Genomic DNA, 14,889 nt, shown 5'->3' on the forward strand with positions numbered 1-14,889 from the left:
GAGAGGGGGAGGAGAGTAAAACATTTGTCAATAGAACACAGTGGCTCACAGTATAGATGCATAACATGTGCTCCAGTTCTAGGTTTTCAACATCATGGACCTTAAAGAGAAGAGCAGTACCCTGTCACCAGGCCCTCGCTCTGTTTGTTCACAGTACAATGAGATGTCAAACAGGCACTATCATGTTAGCTTCACACTGCTAACATTGTAATCTGCCTGCTACAGCATAAACTCACCAGGTTCCTGGCTTGGTCATGGTCCCACACACCGACACACCGACACACACGCATCCTATCATCCTAGCAACAGCTAGTCCACCACTCCTCCAGCTTGGTCATGGTTCTCTCTGCTGTTTCATGGCTTACTTTGAGGAGCTGCCACCCTCTGTGTTTATCACAACCACACAGGAGCAACACACACACACACACACACACACAGAAGAACAGAGTGAATGAGTGAATGTTCAGTGTGTGAGTGTGTGTCCTGGCTTGCTAGAAGGCTTTGCTGTTAATGCTGTGAAAGCTCTCATTCTAATGATTGATTTGGTGGAAACCAGTCCTGGTCCTCTGAATGTTAATGACGTCTAGCTGCTCAGGGATTCATTGTTTTGACTCTGTGGCCTCCTTCTGCGCGGTGCCTGCAGCCTGCAGCCTTCAGCCTGCAGGGAGAACCTGTCCAGGTCCACCCTCCTGTCCTGACTCTCTCTGCCTCTCTGCCTCTCTATCTCTCTCTGCCTCTATCTCTCTACCTCTCCATGTCTCTATCCATCTATCTCTGTACATCTCCATCCAGCTCTCTACCTCTCTATCTCTCCCTCTCTCTCCATCTCTCTGACTCTGTCTTTCTACCTCTCCATGCCTACACATCTATCTCTCTACATTTCCATCCATCTCACAACATGTCTATCTTCTCCACCTCTCTATCTCTCTACCTCTCTATTAGTCTGCCTCTCTCTGTGTGCCTCTCTATCCATTCACCCCTTTATTTCTTTCAGTCTAGTAACCTCTCCATCCCTCTTCAATTATATCCCTTACCCCTTCTCCTCTATCTCTCTACCTCCCTTCTCCTCTATCTGTCTACCTGTATATCTCTACTCCTCTATCTGTCTACCCTTTCATCTCTACCCCTCTGTCTCTCTACCCCTCCATCTATTCTCCCTCCATCGCTCAAAAACCCTTCATCTCTCTGCCTTTCCATCTGTATATGTGGTATTCCAGATGTGATGGACTTCAACACTATACCAGCATGCCTCTCTAGAGACCCCCCCACCCCCCTGCCGCAGTAACCCCACCGTTGAGGGCACAGGGGTGTGCCCCCCCATAAGGGCCCCCCTCGAGACAACCCCCTCTGAATGGTCTTCCCCATTAAACGTGTCACCTGAAATCAGATGTGAGGCTCGTCAATAACACATGCCCTACTTTCCTTTCTTATACACGTGTGTGTATGTTTGTCTCTGTGTGTGTGTGTGCGTGCACTTGTGTGTGTATGCGTGTGAGGGCCTGTGTGCTTGAACATGCTAGTGTGTGTTTGCCCATATGTGCACTCGTCTGTGTGTGTATTTGAGTGTGTGTGCGAGCGTGCTGGTGTGTGCGTGTTTGAGTGTGTGTGTGTGCGAGCGTGCTGGTGTGTGTGTGTGTGTGCGAGCGTGCTGGTGTGTGTGTGTGAGCGTGCTGGTGTGTGTGTGTGTGTGCGAGCGTGCTGGTGTGTGTGTGCGAGCGTGCTGGTGTGTGTGTGCGAGCGTGCTGGTGTGTGTGTGTGACTGGCTGCTGCTCAGGTGCTCTCTCAGCTACAGTAGAGCAGAGCTGCTGTCTGCCAGGCGGACGTCCTCCGAGCGGAGGGGAGATGGATGTGAAATGGGTTTGGAGAGAATAGAGGAGAGGAGACACATCCATTGTGACGCTGCGGACTGTCAGCCGGGGCCGCTGCAGCCATCTCGCACACCTCATAGACTGCACTGAACATTGAACGCATGCCTCCTCTCCTACCTGTCAGAGGGGAGAGGGGGAAGGAGAGAGAGAGGGGGGGGAAGGGAGAGAGGCAGAGAAAGAGAGAAAGGGAGTGAACGAGAGGTAGGGAGGGAGAGAGAGTGAAGGTGCTAAACAGAAAGGATGAAGGGGGGGGGAGAGGAAGACTGAGTAGATGTACGGTTAGTGCTCGGTACACAGGCAGAGCCTGCTGACGGGGGGGGGAAGATGACAGTTCAGAAGGCTGAAGCTCTCCCGTCTCCCTGCATCCCACTGTCAGACGACATCCTGTGTTCTCCTAGCCCACCAGCCTGTTAACATCCTGCCCCCGGAGATTACAAGCAGTTAGTTTAGCATTAGCGTGGAGGAGACACGAGAGAAAACAACACTTTTGTTTGAATATTATCTATTAACTGCTACTTGTACAAATGTCTGTTTTTTTTTACATCTACATTTTTATTCATTTACATTTTTATTCATTTTACTACTACACACACACACACATACCACATGCAGGAAAGGAAAGGTAGAACATGCATTATTTCTTCTTCTGTATAATGAGCTGAGAGCCTCTGGGAGGACTTCCTCTCCCAGAGTTCTTGTCACATCATTTCTTCCTTCCTGCTCTCGTGGAAGTGATGCGTTGTGTAGCTAGGACTCTGAGATATTCCTCCTGTTGTGGGTTTTTGTTGTGGCAGTTTTTTTTCATCTCAGAGATGCTAATTAGTTTGCAACCAGGCACTCAAAATGACACATGAACGGGCGAAAGTCAATAGTATAACTTTGCTAAATGTATTGCACTGGTTAATTGAAATATAAACCGTTTGTGTGTGTGTGTTTGCTTTTATGTTTAAACGATTCTGCATGTGTGCATAATGACTACTGGCTCTGTCGTTTATTTATGTAATTTCATTCACAGTTTTCTTTTCCACACTTAGTCTAGGGACTCTATTCTCTAGATTGCTGTGAGTGAGTATGTATGTGTGTGTGTGTGTGTGTGTGTGTGTGGGAGAGCACCAGCTGTGTGACAGACCAGTCAGAATTCTCTCCAGTGTGCCCGTCCGAGCCACACTGCATCTCTGATGTTAATAAAGCTGTAGTCACCCCTCACACTTACACTGACAGTAATGTGTGCGTTTGAGCAATTGCCCCTCATTCCTGTCATAAATAATTGATGTTGTTTCATTGGTTGTTGGGGTGGGGTGGGGCGGGGCGGGGTGGCTAGGAGAGCTGTGGGGGGTTCTGGGGGAGGCTCTGGGGGTAGCAGGCTTGATGTGGGGACTTGAGGTTTGGATAAGTTGAAATCATGTCATGGTCCACACTAATCTCTTCTTTTCTCTATCCTCCTCTTCTCCTCTCCTCTCCTCTTCTCCTCTCCTCTTTTCTTCTCCTCTTCTCCCCTCTTCTTCTCCTCTCTTCTTTTCTCTCCTCTTCTCTTCTCCTCTCCTCAGCCTGCAGGAGTTTGAAGCAGAGTACCAGGAGCTCTGGGATTGGCTGATGGACATGGATTCAGTGGTGACGGACAGCCATGAGCTGATGATGTCGGAGGAGCAGAGGCAGCATCTCTACAAGGTTAGTCTGCTCCTTTTCTCCATCCCTCCTTCTCTCCATCCCTCCATCTCTCCATCCCTCCATCCCTCCATCCCTCCATCCCTCCATCTCTCCATCTCTCCATCCCTCCATCCCTCCATCTCTCCATCTCTCCATCTCTCCATCTCTCCATCCCTCCATCTCTCCATCCGTCCATCCCTCCATCCCGGTGGGCCTCAGTTTGAACAGGGAGAATGTGATTACCAGACAGCAGGCCCCCAGGAGGCCTCCGTGGATTCGCCCACGTGTGTGTGTGTGTGATTTTTTTTATTGTTTCAGTACTCCTTTTATCAAATTCCTTTAGGTGTCACTTCATAAGAGTCAGAGATGTGACGATGAAGGTAACATAAAGGAGAGAAGTGAGAGAGAATAAGAGAGAGAAAGAGTAGTTTCAGGGAGGTAGAAAGGCAGAGACAGATATACTGAGAGAGACAGAGAGAGACAGAGAGAGACAGAGAGAGAGAGAGAGAGAGAGAGAGAGAGAGAGAGAGAGAGAGAGAGAGAGAGAGAGAGAGAGAGAGACAGAGAGAGAGAGAGAGAGAGAGAGAGAGAGATAGACAGAGAGAGACAGAGAGAGAGACAGAGAGAGAGAGAGAGATAGACAGAGAGAGACAGAGAGAGAGAGAGAGAGAGAGAGAGAGAGAGAGAGAGAGAGAGAGAGAGAGAGAGAGAGAGGAAGAGAGCAGGTGAGGCACCATCAGGAAGGAGTGATCCAAAGTGCTGATGGAGGAAGAGAGTCCTCCATCAGCCTTCATACAGCTCTTTTCTCAATGCATTTTTATTAGTGATAGATAAAAGTGCCCATATTGTGTCAGGTCAATATGTTTGTTGATGATTAAAGCCAACTGATTTGAGCCATGATATTGATTTGGTTCCCTCTCTCCTCAGATAAATATGTAGTAGTCTGCTGCTTGGTCTGTTTCATCTAAATAGGACACACAGTTGCAAACACACTCACAGACACACACACACACACATACTCACATACTCACAGACACACACACACACACACTCACAGACACACACACACACACACAGACACACACACACACACAGACTTGTAAACACACACACAGCTTATCAGATGATGAGGTAGAGCAGATGAGAGCAGGGCAGAGCAGAGCAGATGAGAGCAGAGCAGATGAGAGTAGAGCAGAGCAGATGAGAGCAGAGCAGATGAGAGCAGGGCAGAACAGAGCAGACAGTAAATCAGGCTCATTTAGTCTGTTTTTATTGTACCACTTCTGACACTCGTCATCCTTGAATGGCTGTGAACATATGGCAGACTTCAGAACAGCAGACTGTGAATCATGAAGAAATAAAATTAATAACCACCTTCAGAGCAGCAAACAATATAATGACCAGTAACACCCTTCCCCCTTCTCTCTCTCTCTGTCTGTCTCTCTCTCTCTGTCTCTCTCTCTCTCCTTTTCTGTCTTGCTTTCTCCTTTTCTCTCTCGCTCGCTCTCTCTCCTCCCCCATCCGCTCTCATTTTCATTTCCAAAACCCCCACGAAGGTCACCTTCAAGGTCAAAACTAATCTTCTGTCTCATCTTGCATATTGACCTCCCCATTAGTCATATGTGCGGTTCTACTGCAGTAAAATACCACACAGCCTATCTCTTCATTAGTAAAGAAGCTTTTATACGTCCAACAGAAACCAGACTGGAGTTCTATACAGTTCACTCCCAATCTGCCAAATCCACGAGACACACCGAGATGTCAGGGTCCGCTTCCCCGTTCTGACATTTCATCAAACTCCTCTTTTTGTTGTGTGTTTTGCTCATTTTTAGATGTCAAAGAAACAACAACAGTGGAGTGGTTCTCTGCGGAGCGACATCCCTGACTGGCGTTCAAACGTCAAGCGCCGCTTGTCCTACGTGTGTGTGTGTGTTCTCAGATGTGTCGGAAGCCTCCTGGGTCACAGGGGTGTGTGTGTGTGTGTGTGTGTGTGTGTGTGTGTGTGTGTGTGTGAGTGTGTGTGTTACAGCATGGAGAGAACATTGGGATGGGTTTAGTTACCCTATTGTCATACAGGGAGGTTTCAGGATGCAACTTTGTGGTTGGAATATATTTTTGTTTGACGATACATTATTTATCAAGCCGCCAATGACAATCACCTGCAAATTATTGATTAGGGTAAAAGATCAGCCTAATTTGTTCATAGGAGACTCAGGTATTCATCTCGGAATGAATATTCATAATCGTGATGCATACATGAATATTAGATCACCTTGGATCTGGTGTTAAGTTTCTTTGTGAAATATTGATTAAGTCTTGACAGTGTATCTTCTCCTGGTGAAGGTCTCTGTGCTCTGTCCTGTGGCCAGTCCTCTTTCACTCAGACATCCGACAGAGCCAAGAGATGTTGTTCTGTAGGATTCTTCCAGTGGTCAGCTGTAGGATCTGCTGCGGCATGGAGCAGGTGGAGTTCACCAGGAAACCTTTCTGCTTCCTCAATGGTGACTTCAGGTGTCTGGCTGTGACCACGGCAACAGCAGAATGTGTGTGTTTTTCTGTCTCCTTGTGTGACGGTGGCGTGTGTGTGTGTGGCTGTCTCTCCCTGGAAGAACACAACCTCCATTATGGCTGCTCCTCCATCAGCCTGTTAGAACCAAGCATCTGAAGAGGCACACAGTAGAAGCTTCTGGAAGGCTGCTACTGCTAGTCACCGCTGTAGGTTGTACAAGGTTAATATATTGACTAGAACGCGGGTAATGTATTCTCGAATGTTCATGTAGGGTCTAGAAGGTTGATAAATGCATTCTAGAATGGTGGTAGATACAGTAGTTGCTTCATTGTTTGGTTGATAGCTTTCAGGAAAGGATTAGCAGGTGTGTGTGTGTGTTATGGTTCGATGGTAGTCAGTGAAGGATTATTGTGTGTGTGTGTTTGCGGAAACAACCAAGGGTGTTGATCTGCATTATGTCTGCCTACATGAGTCTGTTGGTGTATCTACAGGAAGAATGACGCAGTGTCAGTGTGTGTGTGTGTGTGTGTGTGTGTGTGTGTGTGTGTGTGTGTGTGTGTGTCTGTGTGTGCACTACTTCAAGCGTCTGTGTGTGTTTTATGTAGTGTGAGCAGGTGGTGTTTAATGTGTGGATTGAGCTCCATGGTGCTTTCACAACAGTCACTCACTGTCAGATAGCTATATACTGGCACAGGATCAACACGCACACATGCACACATACACACACACACACACACACGCATACACATACACACACACACACACACACACCCATGCATGAGTGGATGGTACTGTATATTTCATGTTGAGCAGTATGGAGTAAAGGTTAAAGGACAGAGTGAACAGTGTTGGTATGCATGTGGTTTTCCCTCCATGTCTGGCCCAGATAAAGGCCTGTCTTGTTGTCTACTGAGGGTAATTGTAAACATCTCTCGGACCAGCCTCGGTGCCACAGAAATTTCACTGACATCCTACTGAAATTTGACTGAAGTTCTCTGGATGATAACAACAGTTATTTGCTTTCACAGTCCCGTTTTGTTGATCTGTCTGTGATTTTCTCTTTCTTTAGATTGTGGCCCGAGAGTGGCTTCTCCTCCCTCTTCCATCCCTCCTTCTCCTCCCTCCATCCTTCCCCTAATGAGGGCGTGGAGTGTCCTGCCTCCCCTCATCCCTCCCCCCTCATCCCTCCTCCCTCATCCCTCCTCCCTCATCCCTCCCCCCTCCTTCCCTGCCTCCCTTCAGTGTGAACGGACCCCCAAACGTAATTAAAAGACACAGTGTGCTTCCAGAATGCTACGATTCAGCCCGTATCCATGGCAACCCCCGCAGCCACTTCCAAAAGTAAACAAAAGTTTTTTTTTTGAGGCTGCGACTTAGCGATTAATACAACTCTTCCGGGACGGCTTGCAACGGTTAATACACCCTGGCAGTCACAGGAGCACTGTGCAGTCCTCACAGGAGTTTGATTGTGTGTGTGTATGTATGTGTGTGTGTGAGAGAGAACGAGAGAGAGAGAAAGAGAGAGAGAAAGAGAGCAGGAGAGATCGTAATTTTGATTCATTCCTGCCTCAGTACGTTTTGATACTGTCAAACCACACTACATGACAACATTTGTATTTTATCCATCCACCACTGCTCACTCTGTATCCACTGTTATCTAAACGGGCGTAGAGAAATGTGATTATAGCACAGTGGCCATCCAGTCCTGGTGCTGGCCACAGAGCCAGGCTGTGAACAATCCTGTGATTGTGCCAGTGCTGGCCCGGGCATCTGACCACGTGGCAAAGGATGGCAGGCCTTGGCTCTCCCTCGGTCTTTCTTTCCCCCTGTCTCTTTCTCTCTTCCTCTTCCTTTTCTCTTTACTTTTCTTCCATTCCTAACTCTCGCTTTTGATTTCCTTCTCTCTCCCTTGCTGTCTCTCTGTCTCTGTCTATCCCTCCATCTTTTTGTCTCCCTTCTAGAAAAGGGTCGTTCTCTGACATCTAGCCTCTGTCCTGTCTGTCAGCCACCTGTCGTCTGAGCCCACGTCCACCCTAGCCTGGTCTACACATTCTCAGCTTCTCATCCTCTCACTCTCTCACCCTCTCTCTCACCGTCTCATCCCAGCCAGCATGATAGCCTGTACTTTTTGACCCTCTCACCCTTATCTTCACCCTGGTACCCTGCCCAGCCAAAAGACAGTCACCCGACAGTCACTCCTCAGTACATCCACCACTCTCCTGTCCTCCCCTCTCCTCTTTTCCTCTCCTCTCCTCCCCTCCTCTCCCTCCTCTATCAGCAGTGTTGGGTCAGATGCCAGTGTTGGTGCACAAAGACCTCAGTGTGAGGGATGAAGAGTTTTCCCCCCTGTGTGCTCATGCATGTGCCAGCACACTGTACACTAAGCAGTTTGGACGTGTGTTCACTGTGACTGTGTGTGTTTCCAAGCTGTCTTGTTGGTTTGCAGGTTTGTGTGCACGATGCGCTGTGCATTGTGCAAGCATCTCTCTGTGTGTGTGTGCGTGTGTGTGTGTGTTGGTGAAGTGCTTGTGCCAGATGGCAGCCTGTAATGTGTGTGTGGGTTCAAAGAATGACTGTCGTACCTCAGGGGAGAGATGCAACAAGAAGCCAGCCTTGTAGCTCTGAATGACCAATCACAGATCAAGCCTTGTAGTTTGAGGACATCCAATCAGAGATCAAGCCTTGTAGTTTGAGGATGTCCAATCAAAGATCAAGCTACAGTATGGCCAGATGCTTTTTCTGGTGGCAAAGGAACATTGAACTCAGATTTTCTGAAGCCTCAATGATAAATGCAACACCCTCTGTCTCTCACACGTGTGTAAACAAACACACAAATACAGAAACACGTGCACCAACGCACACAATACATTATTATAGTTGGTCAACAACAAATATTTTTTTTCTTCTGTAAAAACATGGTTTTAGCGCTCTGTCTCTCTTCCTCTCCTTCTGTCCATAACTGTCTGCCAGTCCACCAGACCCCTCCTCCTCCGTTTTCTACCTCCTTCCGGCTGGTTCTATGGTAGCCAAGCTAATGACAATGCTTATCGCGGCTACCCCATTGCTAGATTCTAATTTCAAATAGCCCATGGTGCTACTGGGGACGCCAGGCTGGAGCCCGCCGCACACACACACACACACACACGAGCACACACACCTGCTCATTAACTCTCTTCTAAAACCCAATCAGTCTCACGCTAGCGTAGTGAGCCTGGAACCTACAGAAGGACCCCTGTGTGATGCTTCACACTCACACACAACACACAACACACTCACACACACACAACACACTCACACACACACAACACACTCACACAACACACACTCATACACATGCAGGAATGCACACGCACACACTAAGGTATTCTGTGACGGTGGCCAGAGAGGCCGAGGTGTGTGTGGAGGTGGGTGAGTATGGAGAGCAGCAGGATCGATCCACAAGCACCGCTTGATTCTCCCATTACTGGTCATGTTGCCATAACAACACTTGAAAGGCTAGGTTTAAGGGAGTGTGTGTTGAGTTTAAAGCTGTCGTTGCTTACTGGTTTGCCTGCTTGTTGCTTTGGTTTGCGTGCATGTGTGTGTGTGGGTAAAAAAAGAAGTCTGTTCTGTGGGGTAGAACATGATGTTCTTGAAACACACACCCCTCACCCCTCCACCCCTCTATCCATCCACCCCTCTATCCCTCCATCCCTCTATCCCTCCACCCCTCTATCCCTCCATCCCTCTATCCCTCCACCCCTCTATCCCTCCACCCCTCTATCCCTCCACCCCTCACCCCTCACCCCTCCACCCCTGTATATCCCTCCACCCCTCTATCCCTCCACCCCTCTATCCCTCCACCCCTCACCCCTCCACCCCTCTATCCCTCCACCCCTCTATCCCTCCACCCCTCTATCCCTCCACCCCTCTATCCCTCAACCCCTCTATCCCTCCACCCCTCACCCCTCCACCCCTCTATCCCTCCACCCCTCTATCCCTCCACCCCTCTATCCCTCCACCCCTCTATCCCTCAACCCCTCTATCCCTCCACCCCCCTCACCCCTCCACCCCTCTATCCCTCCACCCCTCTATCCCTCCACCCCTCTATCCCTCCACCCCTCACCCCTCCACCCCTCTATCCCTCCATCCCTTCCATGGAAAGCACACACAACATCACCACAACCGTCACGGGCAGTCAGGCTGTCATGTGTATGACGTGTTCTCCAGATTCTGAGATACTAATCCTTGATCCAGGCTCAGTCTTTAGGTCTACTGTAAGTAACCCTCTAGACAAGGTGAGGAGACCACAACTTGACCTCAGACTAGGTGCAGTACTCTCAGATTAACACTAGATGGCAGACTCTCCCCCAGCAGCCAGGGGCTAGCCGCAGCTGTGTCTGTGGGGGGATTGTGAGAGTCAAGGACAGGACCCTCCATGGTGGATGTGACAGGCAGGCATGGCAGACAGACAGACAGACAGACAGACAGACAGACAGACAGACAGACAGACAGACAGACAGACAGACAGACAGACAGACAGACAGACAGATAGATAGACAGGCAGGCAGGCAGGCAGGCAGGCAGGCAGGCAGGCAGGCAGGCAGGCAGGCAGGCAGGCAGGCAGGCAGGCAGGCAGGCAGCCATACCAGCCCTTCTTCAGACCCGGTATGCTACAGTCTCAATATCTAGATTGTTATTATCATCTAGCAGAGCGCGGGAAGCCCAAGAGACTGAGTGAATCTGGTGTTTCTTCGCTCCCAAATATTTTAGTTGTCAGCACTTCTGATGGTGGTCCCATTACAAGCCGATGCATTATTCACTAATACAAATATGGCTGTTGACAAGAGCAAAGCATACCATTTACCACTCTGTCTGGTTGGGGCTGAATTCAGGGTAGGGAAATGAGTGTGTGGATTCATTAGTAAAGCTTCTGGTTAGTATGGAGGCATACTGGACAGTATTGCCAGGGCCTCCTCACCAGAGACATACAACAGCCACACACACACTTGGCCCGCTGGAATGTTACTCAAAGACACAGAGAGAAAGGCAAGCTACGGGAGGATTGTCTGTTAGAAGGGTGTGTGTCTGTGTGTGTGTGTGAGTCAGTCCCTACTAGGGTGTATGGATGTGGATCCAGACAGTGAGAGGTCCAGTATAGAGGAGAGGATCATCTCCAGTCCTGCCAGGGTGTCTTTGTCGGGCCATGCCTCTGAGACCCTCCAGCAGCTTATCAGCTACTGTGTCTGTCTGTCTCTCACTGGGTGTGGGGGTGTGGGGTGGGGGTGTATGTGTATGTGTGTGTGTGTGTGGGGGGGGGGGCATCTCGATCTCTGTCTCCCTCTCTTTCTGTCTCTCTCTGTTTCTCTCTCTGTCTGACTTTTTGTCTCTGTCTCTCTCTGTTTCTCTCCCCCTATGTCGCTCTGTCTCTCTTTGTGTCTCTCCGTGTCTCTCTCTCTGTCTCTCTCTCACCACCTCTCTCTACGTTTTTCTTTCCACAAACGACATCTCTCTACTTCCCTTGCCCCCTGCACGCACACATACGCACACACGCAACACACATTCTCTGTTTTCTGTGTAGACCATTGAGCAAAAAGGCATTTCCCTGTAGCTAGGCGATGGTCTGATGTTAGCATTCCATCCAGAAAGGAGGGGGGGGGTTACTTTGTGGGAACAGAGGGGGGGGAGTTCACACGTCCAGCATGACAGCAGAGATGGAGGGCTGGGTGGGGTGGGGACAGATTCTTTCCCCTAATTGTTACTGAATACTTCCAACATTCTGACAGAGAGAAAGAAGAGAAAGAGACAGAAAGAGAAACTGAAAGAACGAGAGACAGAGAAAGAGAGAAATAAATGGGGGAGGGGGAGAAAGAGGTGTGGGAGAAAGAGAGAGGGCGAAGAGTGAGGGGAAAGGAGAAGTCTCCAGTAACAGGTCAGTACAGTAGTTATTGGAGGATACATATTGCAGATGGATCATTCTAATTTAAAGCTGGCTAGCTTTTAGTCTAGAGGACAACTTTAATGGCATGTTGATGCAGTGACGTAATATTGGCCCTCTCCCTCGCTTTCATTTCTCCTTCCTGAATGAGGGGCCAACAACCAAGCAGCCTCCTTTCATTTGATTGGCCGGCAGCCAGGATGGGAGCAGTGTCAGTGGATACAGTCACACAGTTGTGTGTCTGTGTCCTCTGTGCTGTGATGATATACAGTACACACACACACACTTCACTTCACTTCCTTGGTGACATAGTTAGACAACACACACACACACACACACACACACACACACAGCGTGTTCCCCCGGGCTGCTTGAGTGTCACCCCACACTTCCCTTCCTGGTGTGTATCCTGTCCCGCTGGCTCCTCTTCTGATGTACAGACACCAGAGCCTTCACCCAGCCTTTTCAAGGTGGCAGTGTTGTGCCTTTATGCTGCCTCGCAGTTTGGTGTCAAAGGTACGGACATGGAATGAGGAGTCATGGTTGTGGCGGCATCAAGCCGGCCAGCGGAGCCGAATCGATGTGTGAAAGACAGAGTGGGCATGGCGGGTCCTCACACAGTAGCAACAACGATGACATCACGCCTCTGGTTCTGATATGCCGACAAGCCATCTAAAAGGACAAGCATACCTCCTACACTATGCAGAACCATGGATCTTGAACCCATCCAGAACATTCTGATGAATACTGTACATCCACAGTTTAGTTGACATTTGTGTGTGTTTACACACATTTGTGTGTGTCGTGCAGTCAACACCACACACACACACACAGACACACACACAGACACACTCTGTCTTCTTCCTGCGTGTGAGGTATGCTCCAGTCAACATTACACAGAGAGAAAAATGAATGTGAGGCGACAGAGGAGAATCTTAATTAATGACAGATTACATTTCCACGGCCCAGAACCCTGAAATTACACAAGCCTATGAGCCGCTCCTAATTTCATATGTAATTGTCGCCTCGTGTTGCGGCTCCCTATATCTACATTTTTCATTACGTTTTTTTTGCAAGTGAGTGAAAAATAGTGAAAAAGAGAGGAAGGGGGGGGGGGGGGGGGGGGGGGGTGGGGGGGGGAAATGCTGATTGTCTTTGACATAGAACCACATTGAAATGGTAAATCGCTTTAAGCTGCAGATAAAAGAGCCGTAGCTCGGTGAGGAATCCTCCTGGAGCGCCAGGCCTGTGGTTGGCTGGGAGGGGAGGAGGCGGTGTTGTGTGAAGTTCTTCTTCTGCTGTTCGCTATCCTACTCCAGGGACTTCCTGTCTCCTCCCGCTGTTAGAGGAAGTGTCGAGGCAGCTGCACAGACCTTCAAAGCAGCCTGACGAGTGTCTGGCAGTGTGTCTCTCCGTCGGGCTCGGTGTCTGTCTGTAGCAATGTTGGGGAACAGGCGGCGGGTCAAGCAGCATCGTGTAGTGTTTAGAGCTGGAGGATGTCGGCTATATTAGTCAGTAGTGGCGTCTCTCCAGGGAGGGTCTCTGCTAGGAGCTGTCACTCATCATAAACACTCCACAGGACGGATAGAGAGACGCTGGGAAGGCCATGACGTCTCCCACTGTCACGTACCATACAGGTACACTGTTTGCAGGCTTAGAGTTTTACAACTGCCTCTTTGTCCTTGTCCCTATTAGACAACTGATGAGCGGATGGAATTAGATTAAATTACTGTTTCGTACAGTACAGTTTATTTCTCCTTCAACTGTTTGATATTTTTTTTTAAATGGGTTTTGTACTTTATAATACATTGCTGAATCTGGAGTCCACAGTGAAAGACACACATGCACATACAGTACCCACCAGACACACACACACACACACACACGCTCACACACGCTCACACACACACGCTCACACACGCACACACAGCGTGTCTGGGTTCCTGGTGGTGTACCATTTATCACCAGCCTCTCCTTCTGACCTTGACACCCTACTCATTAGAATAAAGACCATCGAGCGTTTAGACTAGCATTGTTCCCCATCAGCGCGTGCACACACACACCCACACACACACTCACAAGCTCGGAGACATACATATATGCACTCACCCACAGACACACACACAGACACACTTGCCATAAAGAAACCAAATGCTGTTTAATGACCTCTCAACAGCAAGTCTTGGTCAGCAGCTGAGGGATGCTTGTCTGACAGAGTGAGCAATGACAAGATGTGTGATTTGGCTCTTTCTTCGCCGTTTTCTTCCATCGCAGAAACCGAAGAGCCGTGCTTTTCTGGACAGAAAAGCAGAGAGAGAAAGAGAGGAATGGAAAACACTGGAGTGGAGGAAGGCGTTCTGCTTTTTAGCCTTTTGCAGTGAGGAATGACCTCTCCTCTTTCTCTCATCTCCTCCCTCATCCCTCCATCCCAAGGTCTCCATCCATCTCCATCATCACCCACATCAGTCATGAGTGGCCGGTGGGTGGGTGGACGAAGGGGGAGCAATGGGTAGAAAATGTCGGCCGCCTCCTTCGATATAATTAGAATTCAATTATTAATGAGCAATACTTAAAAAAGATTGTTTTATGATCTTCTATTAGTAGATTCACAATTCATTTTCATATTTGTCATTTAATTTATATCGTGGATAATGCAATATAGGCGTCAATTAACAATGCATGGTCGGTGTAGTATGATTTCCTTCTGACATAGAGAGAATAAGCCAGGAGAGAAAGAGAGGAGTGACAGGAGAGTCCAAACCTTTCATGTCATTTAGCAGAACCTGCTCTGGTCCAGTTTGCAGCTTCTGCTATTTCTACCTCTCCATCATACAAGGCAGCAGGTTTATCCAGACCAGCCAAGGATGATATTACTGCTCACACACATGGTAGGATATCCAGGACCCCTTTGCAGGGACCAAAAACAGGGGCAGGGCAAGGCAGACAGG

The 14,889-nt window shown here is 48.9% G+C and overlaps 1 protein-coding gene across 1 annotated transcript in view; it reads left to right on the top strand.

Moving 5' to 3' along the window:
• akap6 (A kinase (PRKA) anchor protein 6) overlaps positions 1-14,889 on the top strand; it is a 59,666-nt gene that overhangs the window by 20,878 nt on the left and 23,899 nt on the right. The window contains exon 5 of the mRNA XM_047051441.1: positions 3,416-3,536. Coding sequence (XP_046907397.1) covers positions 3,416-3,536 — 121 coding nt within the window. The remainder of the gene's footprint in view (positions 1-3,415; positions 3,537-14,889) is intronic.

Source organism: Hypomesus transpacificus, chromosome 3, assembly GCF_021917145.1.
Source record: "Hypomesus transpacificus isolate Combined female chromosome 3, fHypTra1, whole genome shotgun sequence".
Classification (NCBI taxonomy): domain Eukaryota; kingdom Metazoa; phylum Chordata; class Actinopteri; order Osmeriformes; family Osmeridae; genus Hypomesus; species Hypomesus transpacificus.